At 35.9% G+C, this 19,368-nt stretch overlaps 1 protein-coding gene across 2 annotated transcripts in view; it reads right to left on the reverse strand.

Moving 5' to 3' along the window:
- LOC150103701 (calcium-activated chloride channel regulator 1-like) overlaps positions 1 to 19,368 on the reverse strand; it is a 124,211-nt gene that overhangs the window by 55,687 nt on the left and 49,156 nt on the right. For both annotated transcript variants that reach the window (XM_090397090.1, XM_090397089.1), the window contains exons 2-4: positions 10,243 to 10,528; positions 5,197 to 5,356; positions 3,081 to 3,183 (exon numbers count right to left, since the gene is read on the reverse strand). In XM_090397090.1, the coding sequence (XP_090253216.1) occupies positions 3,081 to 3,183; positions 5,197 to 5,356; positions 10,243 to 10,528 (549 nt within the window). The remainder of the gene's footprint in view (positions 1 to 3,080; positions 3,184 to 5,196; positions 5,357 to 10,242; positions 10,529 to 19,368) is intronic.

Here is a 19,368-nt window from a genome sequence, read left to right on the forward strand (position 1 = left end):
GAATCCAAAAGAAACCCTAAGGAGTTCTTTCGCTATGTGGCAAGTAAAAGGAAGAATAACCATGGAAAGATTACTTTAAAAAGTGCTGATGGTAGGGAAATTACAGAAGCAAATCAAATAGTTGGTTCCTTAGTGAGCATTTTGCAAAAGTGTACCATCTAGGTTGTGATAGTGCAGTGTCAAATGTGTCATTGACTGATGAGAGTCTAGAGATAGACGAAATAGAGGTGCATAATATATTACAGAACCTTAATGCTAACACTGCCATTGGGTTAGATGGCATATCGGCCGATGTTTTAAGGGAATGCGCGGAGAATTAGCACCTCCTCTAACCGGGCTGTTTAATTTAAGCTTCAGAGTTCTGGTAAAGTCCCAATTGAGAAGAAAAAGGGGAAAATTATTCCATTTCACAAGGGGGGGGGGCTCCAGGACTGAGGCAATAAATTATAGACAAATCAGTATATCGGGAGTGGTGGTTAAGGTTTTGGAGAAATTGGTAAAAATTAGAATTCAGGACTGGGTGGACAGCAATATGACACTTTATAAGGGGCAACATGGTTTTGTGAAAGGTAGGTCTTGCCTCAGTCACTTGCTTACTTTCTATAATAAAGTAACAGCAGAGTTGGATAAAGGAAATCCTTACTCAGTGATCCTGCTGGACTTTGCAAAGGCATTTGACAAGATTCCACACGGAACTCTGTTGCCTAAATTAGAGCAAATGGGTAAAGATAAGAAGCTGGTGATTTGGATTACAGAATAGCTGGTAGATAGATATCAAAGAGTGGTTTACGGGGGAACTGAGTCCAGGAGAAGGCAGGTAACTAGTGGTGTACCTCAGAGCTCAGTGCTTGGTCCTCTATTGTTTAATTTGTACATTAATGATATTGGAAATAATTTGAAAGGAAATATCTGCTATTTGCTGATGATGCAAAATTAGGAAGAGCGATTGTCAGTTCAGATGATGTAGATATCTTGCAGGATGACTTAAATAGACTGATGGTATGGGCTAAGGTAAATGGCTGCCAGCTTAACGTGGCTAAGTGTAAGGTGATGCACTTCGGGAAGATGAGATCACACGCTGTTTACTATATTAACGGAACTGAACTGCAAGAATTTGACGAGGCAATGGACTTGGGAATTATTGTGAACAGAGAACTTAAGTTTAAAGGGCATATTGCAAAGGTTGCCAGAACATCTTATCAAATAATATATGGTTGTTGAAGAACATACAGACAAGCAGGGATAAGGAGGTTATTGTTCCACTTTATAAGTCATTAATAAAACAGCATTTGCACTATTGCGCACAGATCCAACCTGGATTTCTTGATGATGAAGAAATTGTGGAGAGAATTCAGAAGCAAGTTACAAAGATCGTTGCAGGTCTGTGGACTGTTCCCTACGAGGATAGATTGAAGATTTGTGGGCTCCAAAAACTAGCTGATAGACGTAGGAGAGGAGATATGATAGAATCATATAAATTATTAAAGGGATTTTATAGGATTGACTGATGACTTTTTTAAGACCAGTGCAGGAAGGGAGAGAACGAGGGGCCATCCCTAGAGATTGTGAAAGAGTGTGGCTAACAAGGGTGTTAGGACTAGATTTTTTGCTTGGATTGTTGTGAATGGGTGGAATGCGTTCCCAGAAGTGGTTGTGAATGCTTCGTCTATGAATGAATTTAAGGAGAAGTATGACAGGTATTGCGTAAATAATGGTTAGTGTGTCAATGTAGGGTCTCTCGCGATGAGTCTTCTGACTTCATGTAGACAGCCGTTATAATAATAATAATAATGATAATAATAATAATAATAATAATAATAATAATAATAATAATAACATTTGAACGAATTTCATTATTAAAAGCAAACTTGAATGATTCGATATCATTTTTTTGAATCGGTGAATTGTTCAGTGGTCATTGTGCATCCACAAAACTAATGAATATAATAATTTAAGGATTCGAATACGAAACTTCGTATTAAAAACCCAGCCATAGGCTTGACTTGTTAGCTATGCCGATCCCGAGCCTGGATAAAATTAGGAGGGATTGAGTTGGTGCCGTACTTCCCCGTAAAAGAGGCCTCAGGCCTTTGTATCATCATGCGCTAAATAAATAAAATAAATTGAACAATAATGGGAATTTATTTTTGTTATAATTTTTAAGGTTTTGTTAATTAAAATGCAACGAATAGTTACTTTATGTGTTTAATTCTTCTTCTTCTTCTTATTATTATTATTTGTTTGTCTGTTTGTTTTTGAGTAGGCTTCCAACATGCATTTTTCATTTAGATTTTTGTTAAATTTTTAGAATTTTTTTATTAAAGTGTAATTTGAACTTGTAATTATGTTTTAAATACATGTTTTAATATTTTATTGAATATTTTCAATAAAATATTAAAATATTAAAATATCAGGTTAGGTTAAGTACATATTTTTAAATGTATTTAAAAATATGTATTTAAAAATACACATTTTTTAAATACATATTCATGACCTTTATAATGCATTTACATTATAAAGTACGTTATATTAAGTACATTATAAAGTTCATGAATGTACAATTTTCTGCGTATTATTTTGAATGAAATCCATCAAATGTATTTTGAAATACGCCATCTATATATCATTATAATGGCAACATAAGCAAACAACTTAATTTTATGGAGAAAAAAAAATGGTCGCCATTGCTGCCGATTACAATGTTCGTTTGCTGTGACATCTTTTAGTCTCAGTTAAGCACGAGAAGAAGACAATTCATTCCAATACTTATCTTAACAGCGAGATATTTTGCACTGGGTATAATCAAATGACAGGGCAATAACCTACACAAAGGCAGCAGTTTTCTTATCTATAACAATAAAAAGACAAAATACTCAACAGTTTGTTCTCCCTAAAAGAAAGAAATAATAATAATAAAAAAAAAACAGTGCATTTGAAATAGGAATATTTTGATATGGTTTGGAATGACTTGTGTTCTCTGTCACACTCACTCATGTGTTTGTGACACAAAACATTTCACGTGTTTCTTTTTGTTTTGAAAAGCGTATATTTTGCATAGCGAAATGGAAAGGGTAACATACCTCATTGGACAAAGTCACATCTCCCATTAAAGAGGAGCTAACTGGAAACTTTGTTAAATTCTGATTCAGAGAGCAACGTTCTCCTTCTTGGTCTTCATTTGTTCTGAAATATCGGTATTTAAATGACATGTAAAAGGAATTTCATTTATTACATACCAATAATGTCCTGACATTTGAGGTAATAAAAATAAAAAAGAAACCACCACATAAAGTGATTTATGAAAAATATTCAAAATGGAGTTGAAGTTTCAACTCCATTTTGAATATTATCGCCGCGATATTAATATTATTAATGTTATTAGCATTAATATCATTAACGCTACATCTAATCGCTGATAGTCGATTAGATGTAGCATTAATCGTAGCTGTTGAAAATATCCTTTTCTTGTCAAGGCTAAATTTTCTGTTTGCACTTCTGATGAGCCGGATCAAGCTTGAATCAAATCAAAATTTGAATTTGCTATCCTAGTTGGTTGAGTGTTAAGCGTACTTACCACCAACCAGCCAACAGACTGCGGGTTCGATTGTTCTGTCTGTGATTGTTTTGAGGTAGGTGATGAATTCCGTCTATTAATCTGAGACCACTGTCCAGTTGACGGATGAGGCTTTGGATTGGCTTTCCAGACTGGACACTGACCTGTAGTTATTCTGTATCCCTTTTGCCATAATAATAAATAAATAAACTCTCCAGCTTATTGGAGGCCTGAAGTGGCTTGCAAAAGTGCTACACGTTTGGTCTCTAGAGAAGGGTTTCAGAGCGAGGTAACAATAAATAAAAATATGTAACATTAATAAAAACAGAAACATCCTTGGCTCATTCAAGGTACGAGTGTACTATAGGTTTACAAAACGTTTCATGAGAAAAAAAAAACGCATTCAGTTTTAAAACTCGTATTGTTGTATTCTCCTTCTCGTTGGTCCAATATGCAAATCATTTTCACGCCTTCTCTTACAATATTAACATCTGAACCATTCGTGGGTGTATTTTTCAACGCTACTACACTTCCTTCTGATAAGTTTATTTTTAACATGAGTTTTATTTTTAGTGAAGTACGTTTATTCTGTTATTAAGTGCTTAATATAAATCAAGCCAGAAACATCTGCGAAAAGTATGAACTTTAAAAACAGAACTAAATTTTGTAGGAATGCGTTATTTTCAGTCATGGCAAAATGTTGGTCGATTTTTTTTTTTTTTCACAGCTAATAATGCATAGCATTATACATGTCCGCCCGCAAGGAGATGTGCTTTGCATTATGGGAGATATTAAGACAAGGAGAGATGAGAGCTTGGTCCACCTTTGCTACGAGTTGCCAACAAATGTACCACCTTGCCTCAATCCTGAAGATATTTTCAGGCGCAAACTTTGTTTGCCTACATTTGGGTAAAGGGTTAAACTAAATTTATGATAATTATGAGTATTTTGACGTCTGTGCAATACATTTATCCAATACTTTCAACATTCAGTGGCTTGAGTTGCGAGAAAAAGGCCAGAAACGATTATTTAAACGTATACCCTTTGCATCAGTTTCAAAGGGAAATTATAAGATCATATGAGACGCCCCCCCCCGTTAAATGTTCTGGAATGGTAGTTCTCTTCTATGTTGGGCATATGGCTCATATCCCATTCAATATTATGGTATATTGAATATTACAGTATAAGCAAAAGTATTCAAAACTTATGAATCAATTAGAAACGGGAGCAGAATTCTTTAACATTTTCGTGGTTACAAAGAACAGAAATAAACGGAATGAAAAATAAATAGGAGTATTCGGATCTGTGAGTCGTTAGTTCAGCTATAAAAAGGATGCTGGTCAGCATTGCTTGTGTTATTGTAGGTTTAGCAGAAATGGTGGCGTAGGGGTACGGAAACATGAAGGATCATTTATTAGACAAGCGGGAAGATATTTTATACCAAGGACAGATCCTTTGTATAAAATATTAGAGCGGAAGGGTGCCTTTAGAATAATGCTGATGGCTTTGATCAGGATTTGTAGCTGGTTTATTATAATTAGTGAATCCACTACGATGACATTAGGCATAATGAAAACTGAATGTATATATACTGTATATTAGAATCAAGAGACAAAAGAGATATTAAAGAAATAAATTATTACGTTTCGGCAATGTCTGGATAAACGTTGTAGCACCCGATAACTGACCAAGAAGTCCCATTGTAAAAACACGGCACTTCTTCCGATCCTGTCGGATGGATGTACTCGTCAAACACGCCATAACGATAATGGGCCCAGTGATGTACGAAGGAACGGGCGATATCTAAAGGAAGAAACAGAAGCGTCGAAACTATAAATGCACAAAATGCGTAATTTGTAAATATATGCAAAACGAAAAGTTATAAAAAATTTCATAAAGTTTAATACATTTTTGTAGGTGCTTCTAATTTAACGTGGAATGAAATTCATTCCAAGTGTTTGCATTCAAGAAATGGTGAATGCGGTGAGCATTCTCAAAAATTAAAAAAATAAAAATAAATAAACGGATGACAATGTTCTCAGTATAGTGGTTTAACTAGATAGTTATTGAGATGGAGAAGCTTCCGTAGCTCAAGTGGGTATTAATTTGGTTAGACAGACCGAAATAGTCAATCCCCCTTAGGTTCATTGGGCCCACTCCTTTTGTTCTTCAGACAATCTATTACAGAAAGAGTTGCAATACATTATTTCCTCCTTTTTATCTAATGGATATAAGAGTTCCTTCATCAAAAGAGATTTGAATAGTTTTCTTGTCTTCCTCTTCAAATACAGAAGAAATTACACGTATTCCTATCCCTTAAGTGCAAGGCATAGCAAAAGTTTTAAAACCATTAAATAATTTTGTTGCCATTCGACCAGTCAGGAAAATCTCCACCTTTCTCTCTTCTCCAAAGGACAAGCTTCCACATCTCAGTTATCCAGGTGTCTACCAGACTCCTTACTCCTGTGGATTATCTTATTTCGGACAAACAGGAAGATCTGCCTTTATTCGGCTAGAAGAACACCAGTCATATTCAATACCTTGAACCTGAACAGTCTAGACTTGCAGAACATACCATCAACACTAGACATAGAGTGCATTAGAACAAGACAAGAGTCAGTCACAAAAGTCATTTTCTCATGGAAGAGCTTTATAAAGAAACATGTGAAACTTTACTCCACTCTCCTAACTTAAACAGATTTGATGGTTTACGTCTATCCCCTTAATGGGAGATAGTACTTTATAATTCAGCTAATCTTTGCAAACCTTTTTTAATTGTATATATATATATATATATATATATATTTCCTTTTTTTTTTTTTTAGTAAGTTAGGAAATTTATTGACCTTTTCTAGTTATCCTACATTAGCTACTTAGGTGGCGCCGTTTGGAATTGTCAGTTATTGTTTAATTAGCTTTATACATGTACTAAAGATGTCTGTGATACTAGGGCGAAAATTTTACTAATAAATAATATTTTACATCAGTTAATTCCGTTATTATAATTTTAATTATTATGTCTACTCACGGTATTTCCTTACTGAAACATAGTCAATCCTCCCAAGTAAGAATCAGTAGTCAAAGTGTGTTCAATGGTGATGAGAGGACCCAGAAATGTCCATAAGAATAATATCTACTAGGCTACTTCCACCACCTCTTTGTTTCCGGCCAACCAGATGCATGGTCGGCGGAAAACAGGCTGACTGTTTTCGGTTCGTGATTTATGCGATTTTTTATGCGATAAAATAACATAAGTGTTAAAAAGATGAATATTTCGACCGAACGTAGAACTGACACGAAAAATTGAAGTCTCATAGTCGTGGCGGTAGAATATACATTCTACCGCCAACGATACCAGTAATGCATTATAAAATTAGTTTTAATTATTATTATTTTTAAATATTTTTATTACCGTATAAGCAAAAGTAAAAAGGATGCTGGTCAGCAGTTGCTTGCGTTATTGTAGGTTTAGCAGAAATGGTGGCGTAGGAGTAGGGAAACATGAAAATGTTATTCTGCTGAACAAGGAACAGAAAAGACTCAACGCAGAAACTGACCGTCATGTGCGAAAGTGGCTGCACAGAGTCCGAATGGTAATGATCACTTAGAACCGCCCTCTTATGAACAGCATCGAGAAGTTTAAGCGAGTTTTAGTGAATCACCCAAAATGCGACTGCAATATTCCAATTCCAGAGTTGCGAGGATTTCCGATTGTACTGAGTAGCTTCTAAGATGTTTTCCCAATGTATTTTCCAATGATTTCCGAGTTTTTTTGTTTTTTTTTACGAAGTGACAGTATATGTTTATACCAGAAGAGGCTACAGGTAAAATCAGCCCAATGAGAGATTTGGCTTTGACTGTCAAGTTGAATTTTATCAAAGATAAAATTCAATTGCCAGCCTGGCAGGCCGAATGGTCAGCGTATCCGCTCTCCAACCAAAAGGCTGAGGGTTCGAATCCCGCCGTGGTAAATGGATGTTTGTGATTGTCTGTGGAAATACTAGTGGTGTTGGTGGTGTTGGTGTAGATGATGTAGTTCGATGTAGTTTGTGGATTGAGAGGTGGAGATGGAGAGTTGTAGAGCAAGTGACCACCCTCGATGAGTCTAGGACTCCCTGGAGGTGTCAAGTAATAATAGTAATAAATGGGAAAGAACCAAGGTGTTTTCTTTTGAAGAAAAAAAAAGACAAAATTGTATTTGGTAATCTCTGAATATTGTGAACAATATATATATATATATACAGGGTGTTCGGGATAAATTTGACAGTTTCGTAAGGAAAAAGAAAATCTTCTTTGTATCTATTAAATTTAATGAATTGACAAAAAAACATTACAGGCAGAGTTAATTACAATACCATCAACAAGATTTACTCAAAATAACCACCATTAGCATCGATCACAGCTTCAATTCTGCTTCGGAACCTCGAACAAGCTGATGCTACAGTCTCCCTGGGAAGGGCCGCAAAAACTGTTTTAATTTTATCCATTAACTGGGCTTTTGTATTACTGGAAGTGCGATTGGTGTCTTTTTCAACTGCGCCCCATACAAAATAATCCATGGGGTTAAGGTCTGGGGAGTTTGGAGGCCAAACATTTGGACTGGTGAAGTCGTAGAAATTTTCAGACAACCATTTTTGACTTTTCCCAGAGGTGTGGCAAGGGGCCGAATCCTGCTGCCATACATACGGCCTACCATTGGCTACCCTTGTTATCCAGGGCTTGACTACAGTTAGCAACTCCACGAACAAAGCCCGAATTCCAATGCCAGGGTTCTTCAACACCTGTTCCTGCAGATTTGCGAGGAATTCTGCTGTACGAACGCAATCAGATCGTCTGCTAGGGATCTTTCTTCTTGCTACATCCTCGTAGTCACCATTGCAAGTCTCTAGTTCATGCCTGATTGTTTTTACTGTATTCAGGGAGCATTGGGCAGCAGTCATAATATCCTTATTTTGATGGCGGGCACGAATCATCATGATACAAGTTATTCTCTTCCATGATTCAGGTGGGTTCCAGCTATCCATCCTTTCTGACATCTTGTATATGAATGAAGAAGGGTCCAAACTTTTAAATGAAGAGAAGTGTGTGTTAATACATGTAACTTACGGAAAAATATAATTAATTATAAATATGTCAAATTTATCCCGAACACCCTGTATATATATATATATATATATATATATATATATATATATATATATATATATATATATATATATATATATATATATATATATATATATATATTGCTCATATATATTATTATTATTAAGAGAGACCTCCAAGAAGTCAGAAACTCATCAAAGAAGGCCACATACTACACCCATCAGCTATCATACTTATTCTTGAATTCATTCACACTGCTTGCACTCACAACATCCAATGGCAATCCATTCCAATCACGCACCACCCTCTGAGAGAAAAATCTAGCCCTCACCCCCTTCTTAGCGCCATTCGTTCTCAGATTCCAAGGATTCTTGTTCTTTCCCCAACCTCTATAAATTGAAAAATTCCATCAACTGATATCCTGTATGACTCTTTCAGAAGGATGTAAATCTCAATCACATCACCCCCTTTTTCTCCTGTTTGCTAGTGTCTGCAGTCTACAAATTCTCAATCTGTCTTCATAATCAGTATTCCACAATCCTGATATCATTTTTAATACTCTCCTTTTTATTCTCTGCACTCTATCAGAATCACAACGGAAACCAGAAGACCAGATTTCCAAGGAACTTGCGCACAAGACCGGTTTCCCTTTGTTTAAGTGCGGGGATACCTTTCCAAAAAGTCGTAAAATCCCCCGAATCACCCAGTATGAGGACCCGCAGGATCAGAAAGTCAGAATCTCAGAAACACTCATTTGCTCACCTTGAAGGGTAACAGCAACAGCCGTGCCTCAGTTAACTTCACAGGCTACAGCATTGGCATTCATTATCCCCCAATCAGGCCCTGGGTGACAGCAACAGCCGAACCCCAGTCAAAACTTCACGGGCTACAGCACTGCCATTCATCGCCAAAGCTACCACCCTGTTTCGACCTTCATTGATGTCTCATCGGTGGGAGCCAGGCTTAGAAATACCAAGATTTAAGTAATACAGAGTTTATAAGTATTTCACCAAAACAAGTTACCAAAAGAGGTGTTTTGACCTTATTAAATAAAAATCTCAGGATGAGAGATAGATGTAGAAAGTATTTCACCTTTACCACGAGTTGCCTAGACATGCACTATGTGTGGGGTCACCCAGACTTGCACTACTTGCAAGCGCAAACTTGACTTACTTGTCTGTTTGCTTACTTGGGAAATGGAGTAAAACCAGGTTTAAAATAGCTTGGTATCTTTAACACACCCACACCCACACACACATATATATATGAAATTCGCCTGAAGGATTATCTCCCACATGGCAGAATGCATACGAATGCTTGCGATTTCTTCCTATTTTTTCGATCTTTTGAAACAAAATTGACAACATATTTTACCTTTCAATGTAGCTTAGCTGACAGCACGACTAGCTTAACTAGCAACCTACGCAATTCTCTCAGAAATACACACTCCCATGGAAAATCAATTCGAGCACACATAACTTGATCGAATATAATCCACTATAATGTAAGCGCCATTGAATAAGTTTCTGTTGAACGATTTTATGAATAAATAAGATTGGGGAGAGTGAAATTTGAGAACCTACCTTCTTTCGGGAGGTCGTTTTTCTCCCATACTGACGCAGGAATGAAGATCCTTTCTCCAGGTTTTCCACACCCCATGCTGTGTTGAGTGTACATCAATGCGTCTTCCTTGATTATTTCCTCAGTTATGGCAATTGTTTCTGTTCCGAACATCTCCCACGTGGCGTCGTTTTCATTATGAAATGTGCTCGTCGTCCAACTCGAAGGTAAGATTATCGTCACATTCTGAAAATAGACTCGTTCTCCTGTGGCATTAAATAATAATTCCGAAGAAATCACCAATATTTCCTGCAGAATAAACATCATTTTAGTATTCAAAATAAAATAATTTCCAAAATATTAATCCACTGATATGCATAATATTACTAATATAAACATGACTCAAATACAGTGACTAAATCAATGAAAAAAGAGTTCATTCATCTTTATAATTCACAATGATTAAACCATCCATCTTCAATATTTTATTTAGAGAGATGAAGCAGAAACAATGCGATGAAAGATGACTGTAAAATTGTCTTGTACTTCTTTCTAGGTCAAAATGTTTGTTTATACGAATCATATTAGGGACAGTGAACACGACATATTGACAGTTATCATCTGCATTAATCTCTGCGGATGACTAAGAAAATCACTTTTAGCCTTGGATTAGCTGTCAGTGACGGCTAAGGATGGAGACTGGCTGGACGATGTCTTCCACAGAGTTAAAGCTAAACAGTCTCGTCTACTCCCATTGAGGAATAAAAGGCATTAAAGGATTTATTATTATTATTTTTTTCTTTCTTTCTTAATCTTTCCCTTTTTTATCTTTACAGTGTCAAGGGTTTCTATTCCTTATAACTGCAATCGTTATATAAGTTGGTTGGCCCTATGCCTCCTTTATTATTATTATTATTGCAACACATGCAAAATACCTTGGTCTCTATATAGATTGCCACCTTAAATGGATAAAACATATAGAATGCCTACATACCAAACTCCGGATCACCACAGCAAAACTCTTCGAAGTAAAAGACATTATTCCATCCAACATAAAAAAAAACTCCTATATCATGGTATCTGCGAATCCCTACTCAGATACGGTATAACAGTCTATGCAAACACATCAAACAGCCACCCTAACAAAATTAGAGATATTACACAGGAAAATCCTGTCAAGAGTGATCTGGACACCTTACACGCAACAACCAATATCCGACAAGCACATGGCGATACACCGAATTCTGATCATTAAAAACCTGAAACACTACATGCTATTAACAAGGAATTACTTCACATCACCTATCGAAACAACAGAGACACATATCGTATAACACGACCTACAACAACTCTCCACATGAGATACCAACGCAACTCAACAACCTACCAAGAAATATAAAACACATAGATAACTACAGAACATTAAAAAATGAACTCTAGAAAATATACCAACATAGTTAATACACCATTAACACTAATATACACATCACAAATTACCAGCATCTAATGCCTACAGCCCATGCATAAACAGTAACAAAAACATAAATAATTAAGGCTAAATTCCACTCTCTTCATATCCCACTCTCTTCATAAAAGCTAACCCAAGCTTCGAAGCAGGTGGGATTAACTTGCCTCACCTATCTACACGTAATCCTTTTAATCAAATGCAGAAATGTAACAAAACAGTCAGCAAAGTATATAACAATAAAGAAGATACTGATTATTATGTGATAATATCATTAATATCATATTACTATGTAACATGAAAAAAATCAAAAAATCAAAATCAGCTAACGCCTTTTATTCCCTTATAGGGAGTAGGCGAGGCCTTTATACCCTATCTAGCTTTTGAAGACTGAGTGGGCAGTTCAATCTCCACCGGTAGCCAATCAGTGATAGCTGGCCCATGTCTATCACTAATTATAGCAGCCACCGATGAGGAGGCTGGCAAACAAGTGCTGCCATCTATATTTACCTAACCCTAACAAGATATGTTACTGTCTGAAAATAATTACGTGTCTGAAATGATGTAGGTATTGCGGTTGTACTACGGTCGATTTTCTTGAGTTTACAGGAGGAAAACCTCGCTTGCCCGTGATCTACTAACTCGGGAATCGGTCGAAGAAAGGCTTAGAAAAAGTTGCTCCAGTCGGCGCCTAGACTTGAACTTAAGTCTGACTTCGAGCCACCAAGCACCACTTCCACTGAGCTACACAGGCCTCATGAAAAAAATAATGTAATAAATTATACTTATTAGTAAAAAATTATGTAAATAATGAGTTTACATTGTATCTTTGTGAGAAATAGGAAATATAATATTTTAATTGCACACGTGTAAATACTGTTGTATAATCACTCTTTCTCAAACTTTGAAAAAAAAAATAGTAAACTACATGTAATATTACATAACTTGTGTAACTCTGAACTATATAATTGTAAATTATTACTCTGATTGTTATTTTAAAAAATAGCAAAAATAACTATGATAGCATCATTATTATTGAAATCTCATTACATGTATTACTTAGTGCTGAACCTTGTAAAATAATATACTGAATGTTACTCAAGATGATAATTTTATTATATGTAAATATTTGCGAAATCAATAAAAAATATATTATTATTATTATTATTATTAATGTGAATTGTGAATAAAAATGAATTGTAGAATTAAAATTGCTACTATTCAACTGTTTTAATGTAAAACTGTAAATTGTTTCTTTTAGGATTACTAATTTTAACCTTAATTATAGTATTACATTAATTGCCTAATCATAATAATAATTTTAGTGTCCTGTTCATAATAACATGTAACAAAATGTTACATGTTATTATGATGTGTAATTTTTTTTGAAAGATAATAAACTGTACTAAAAATTATTATTATTATTATTATTATTATTACTATTATTATTATTAATTTTAATTATAAATTACTAAAACTAATAAATAAAATATTAAAACAGGACAGATACCAAGTATGCTAAAGACCGCCATAATTACACCCATATACAAACAAGGAAAAAGAAATTTAATCAGCAATTACAGACCCATAGCAACATTACCAATTATCGATCAAATTATGGAGCGGATCATACTGAAGAAACTCACAGCATACACTGAGATCTTTAATATTATCCCCAAAACACAATATGGTTTTCAGAAAAATAAGGGAACAACATCACTCTTGGAAGACTTTACAGACGTAATTAATACCGCCTTAGACAAAAACAAAATATCCATGGTAGTCTTTATAGATCTAACCAAAGCATTCGATACACTCACACATCAAACCTTGTTAGAAAAGCTGAGGCATGTTGGAAGAGACGGGCCTCTTCACAGGTGGTTTACAAACTACCTCCAAAATAGAAAGCATATCACACGTATCGGATCAAACCGAAGCAGAGAGCTACCAGTAACCTGTGGAGTGCCACAGGGAGCTGTACTCTCTCCAACTCTATTCAACATTTACACGCAAGATATTAATCAGTTACCACTCAAAGGTAAGATATTCCAATACGCAGACGATACAGCAATAATATCCATCCATAATAACGCAAGTATAGCCCAAACAAATATGCAACATGACATAAATCTGATCATAGACTGGCTCACGAAAAACTCCATACACCTAAACTCAGAAAAGACAAAATTAATGATATTCAGAAATCCACTGACTCGACCAGTTGATAACAAATATATAACCATCCAACATCCACTTTCCAACATAAAAAACACACAGAACAGCAAAACCACTACAATCACTCAGGTTGAAACAATACGATACCTTGGAATTTACCTCGATGCAGATATGAACTGGAATAGCCATATAAAACATCTACACAACAAACTCCGAATAATAAGTGGCAAACTCTACAGATTAAAAGACATAGTTCCCATACGCCTAAAAACACTAATATACAAAGCACTATGCCAAAATATACTAAGATACGCTATAACAACGTATGCTTTCTGTACACCCTACAAATTAAATAGATTAATGTCGCTACAGTACAAAATGACAAAACTGATCTTTTGGGAACAAAGAGAAAATCACGACCTTATAAACATTACAATGGCAGAACACAAAATACTGACAGCAAAACATTTATGCCACTATGCAGCCTTGCTAAAACATTATTTCGATGCCAACTACAGGACAGTTAGAAATACATACCGTATAACAAGACCTCAGACTACTAATTATATCACATATAAATACAATAATCACTACGGAAAGGCCACGCGAAACTTCTACATCCCAAACATGATAAACAAATTACCTTTTGAATACAGAAACCTTACAAACTACAATAGCCTGAAAAGAGCTCTAAGGACATACTACGAACAAGAAACACGCACCCAAAATACCCTACAAACTTAATGAAACACAATATATTCGCTCAGGCTTCCAGTTCAGCGACGCATCAGTACATTCCAATTTATTGTGAGGGGGGGGGGGTGCGCGTGTGTGTGTGTGCGTGTGAGTGCGCGCGCGCAAATTTCTCAATCATAGATTCCGTAGCATCCTAACACAGCAAAATAAAAAAAAAATACATAATAACCAACTGGTGTCATCCTCAGATAAGCTTACATTTAAGCTTCGAGGATGAAAGGGAAAAAAAAAAAAAATTAGTTCTCATCCAAGATGTATCATATGTAACCAAATGCATGTAATGTACGTATCACAAGAAAACCAATGTATGTATTATATGTAAATATCACATGTAAACAAATGTAAGTAATGTATCATATGTAAACAAATGAATGTAATGTATATAATAATTGTAACAAATGTATGCAATGTAAAAAAAAAAAAAAGAAATTATTTTAAAAGTAAATCATGAGTTTACACCGTATGTTTGTGAAAATAAGGACATATAATATTCAGATTGCATATGTTGTTTTAAGGATACTTGCGACATAAGACTGAATGATATAATCACGTAATCACAAGAAAGATATTTATTTAACCAAATATTTCGGTCTGGAAATAGCAGACCATCGTCGGTGGTATTACAAGAACAGTTTAAAAAATATACAAGCTAGAATACTAACAATAGATCGTTGAAATTAGAACATGCCGCGTGATGTTATATCACTAAGTATGAAACGAAATATTTTGAAGTAGAAACATGATTGAATTTGCTATTAAAAAAAAAAAAAAAAAAAAAAAAAAAAAAAATTAATGAGTAATCTTGATTAGGCTTTCCCAGATTTTTGATATAGATATGCAGTCATTACGATTCAGGTTGGGATGATGGAGCAAGGCCTCCACGCTTTCCTTGAACAAACGTTCGAACCTGTAACGGGATCTATGTAAGAGGCGCGTCTTGGACCAAAGGATGCTGTGGTCAGTTTCAATCCCGTGTTGAGCCAAACCAGACTTTTCAGGTTTATTGTGAAGAATGGATGATTGATGTTCTTGGATTCTTTTTTCAAGAGAACGTCCAGTCTGTCCAAAGTAAGAGAGATCACAGTTGCAAGGAATTTGATAAACTCCAGGAAGAGATAAAGTTGAGCGTTTGTCTTTAGGAGAAGGAAAATGAGAACACAATTTGTTAATAGGAGAATACGTAGCTGTTAAATCATATTTCTTCAAAATTCTTGCGATAGGTTCTGAAATACCGGAGATATAAGGAATAGGTACTCGACGTATTGAATCTTTGTTGTTTTGTGGAGGATTATAAGATGTAAGAAAACTCATTTTGCAAGACCTCCTAGATTTTATGGCCTTCCAAAAATCCATAAGATTGACTATCCTCTTCGTCCAATAGTATATTGCATTGATTCTCCTACTTACCGTATAGCCAAATATCTAGCTAAATTACTGAAATCTTACATTGGCAACTCGAGTTCATTTTTAAAAAACTCCTCAGATTTCTTAGAAAAATTAAAAGATGTCTCATTACAACCTACAGATCTTATTGTTAGTTTTGATATAGAATCTTTATACACCAATGTACCTCTTAAGGAAACTTTAAAACTACTTGCTGACATCTTTCCTCAAGATATTATAAAACTATTCGATTTCGTTATACATTCTGGTTATTTCATATGTCAAAACAAATTTTATAGCCAAGTAGAAGGAACAGCCATGGGAAGTCCTCTTTCTCCAGCTTTAGCCAACTTTTATTTAGAACATTTAGAAAAAGTCCTCTTCACATCTAGTTTCCCTCTACCATCTTTTTGGGTAAGATATATAGATGACATATTTGCTATTTGGCCTCACAGTAAAAACACTTTATCTTCCTTTTTAAACAGTATTAATTCCTTACATCATCGCATAAAATTTACTATGGAATTAGAAGAAAACAACCAGTTATCTTTTTTAGACGTTCTCCTCATCCGATCATCTTCAAATATTCTTACAACTACAGTATACAGGAAACCAACATTCACAGGTCGTTATATTCTGAAAGAATCAGCCCATCATCCATGTCATAAAACAGGAATTATAAAATGTCTCATCAAAAGAGCCAAAACTAATTGTTCTACTTTTGATTATCTACAGAAAGAACTTTCTACTATCCAGCAACACATGAAACTCAATGGCTTTTCTGAAAAAAGTATTCAACGTCTTCTTACATCTTATAATCCTCCACAAAACAACAAAGATTCAATACGTCGAGTACCTATTCCTTATATCTCCGGTATTTCAGAACCTATCGCAAGAATTTTGAAGAAATATGATTTAACAGCTACGTATTCTCCTATTAACAAATTGTCTTCTCATTTTCCTTCTCCTAAAGACAAACGCTCAACTTTATCTCTTCCTGGAGTTTATCAAATTCCTTGCAACTGTGATCTCTCTTACTTTGGACAGACTGGACGTTCTCTTGAAAAAAGAATCCAAGAACATCAATCATCCATTCTTCACAATAAACCTGAAAAGTCTGGTTTGGCTCAACACGGGATTGAAACTGACCACAGCATCCTTTGGTCCAAGACGCGCCTCTTACATAGATCCCGTTACAGGTTCGAACGTTTGTTCAAGGAAAGCGTGGAGGCCTTGCTCCATCATCCCAACCTGAATCGTAATGACTGCATATCTATATCAAAAATCTGGGAAAGCCTAATCAAGATTACTCATTATTATTATTTTTTTTTTTCTTTTTTTTTCTTTTTAATAGCAAATTCAATCATGTTTCTACTTCAAAATATTTCGTTTCATACTTAGTGATATAACATCACGCGGCATGTTCTAATTTCAACGATCTATTGTTAGTATTCTAGCTTGTATATTTTTTAAACTGTTCTTGTAATACCACCGACGATGGTCTGCTATTTCCAGACCGAAATATTTGGTTAAATAAATATCTTTCTTGTGATTACGTGATTATATCATTCAGATTGCATATGTGTAAACATTGTTGGGTTAATATTCGTTTGATAATGAGAAGAAAATGGCGGCTCGCGTAGTTCAGTGCGATAGTTTTGAATGATAAATGATATATATAGAGGTAAGCGTTCTTCATTTTCTGAAATTTCATATGCTATTGATTTGTGCATTTAGCTAATCGCTCGATATTGCTGGCAATCCTTTTCATCTGCAATATCCTCTACAAAATTTCTGCTGGCAGGTCTCAAGACCTGCGGGATTTCTAATTGCGATCATAAGCAATTTTCCAATCACTACCTACTAGATATAACAACAAATAAAACAGACATGGATAATATTACTGATCTGCTAGAGCATCTAAACAAAGAACAAGTATTAAAATTGTTTAAATTACTGCTTAAAAAATTTGATACTGAATGGCCAGGTTTCCTAAACCTGTACACACAGCCGGAAGAATCCGATGATATGGACGGCGAAGTGGAAGAGATCAATGACACATCCATCTCCCTGCCCGAGAGCCTCAGTCAGACGGTCTTCACAGGAGAACAGACGGGCAAGAGACGTAGAATCGAGGATGATCATGTGAAAAACGAAACTCCCTCACAAACAGTCCCGGAAAAAAGGGAAAAGGTCCCCCCGGTAATTCTCCGTGAAAAGGAAAAATGGACCACAGTTGCAAGAAACCTAAGAGAACATCAAATTGGATACTCCTGGGCCAAAAACACCGACGAAGGTGTAAAAATTCAACCAACAACAGTGACAGACTACAGAGGAATAACAAAAATAATGGATAACAACAAACTACAGTACCACACCTTCGCACTAAGCAGCGAAAGAAATCTAAAGGTTGTACTGCGAAGTGTCACCGAAGGCATTACCTCCGAGGAGATCGCGGCTGACCTTACCCAGCAGGGCCTAACACCTTTCAAAGTCAGCCGGATGTACAGATCCGATAAACAACCAATGCCATTAGTATTGGTTGAGATACAGAACACACAAAGACAAATTTATGACATAACTGCGGTCTGTGGACTTAAAATATCAACAGAGCCACTCAGGAAAAGGGCATCAGCAGGGCAATGCCGTCGTTGCCAAAAGTTTGGCCATGCCCAAAGACTCTGTAAAGTCGAGTTCAGATGCCTGAAGTGTGGCGAGAAGCATCAAACCATTACATGCACAAAAGCAAGAACCACACCAGCTAAATGTGCCAACTGTGGAGGTCCCCACCCAGCAAACTACAAAGGATGCAGCCACCATGCCAGAAATCACGGAACTACAAGACCCGTCCAACCTCCCCCAATCTGGACCACCAATCAAAGCATCTCTGCTGCACAGTCATCAAAGCATCAAAACCCAAGCCATAAAAGTCAGGAAAGGGCTCAACCTTCCACCAAGACCTATGCTGAAGCAGCCCGCCCAAAGGACACAATACAAAGCAATCAAATAGGCTCCAACATCACAGCAATACTGACTGCTTCGCTAGCCACTATGCTGCAGGAATTCAGCAGAACAAACCCAACTCCATCCTCCACAAAGAGATTCCTGCAAGGAACCCATTCCATACTCACAGCACTCAATTATGAATAAAACAAAAGTAAAACCTAACTCGCTTCTAATTGCAGCCTGGAATGCCATTGGCCTCACCAACAAAACATTAGAACTACAGGAATTCGCACAAAGACACAACCCGGACATAATGCTGATCAACGAGACCCACCTAAGACCTGCCAACAACCCAAAAGTGAGAGGATACACAATATACCGAACGGATAGACTCAGCTCCAGAGGGGGAGGCACTGCCATCTAC

Source organism: Typopeltis vanoorti, chromosome 8 (genome assembly GCF_054136105.1).
Source record: "Typopeltis vanoorti isolate ZY-2024b chromosome 8, IOZ_Tvanoo_1.0, whole genome shotgun sequence".
NCBI classification, from domain to species: Eukaryota; Metazoa; Arthropoda; class Arachnida; order Uropygi; family Thelyphonidae; genus Typopeltis; species Typopeltis vanoorti.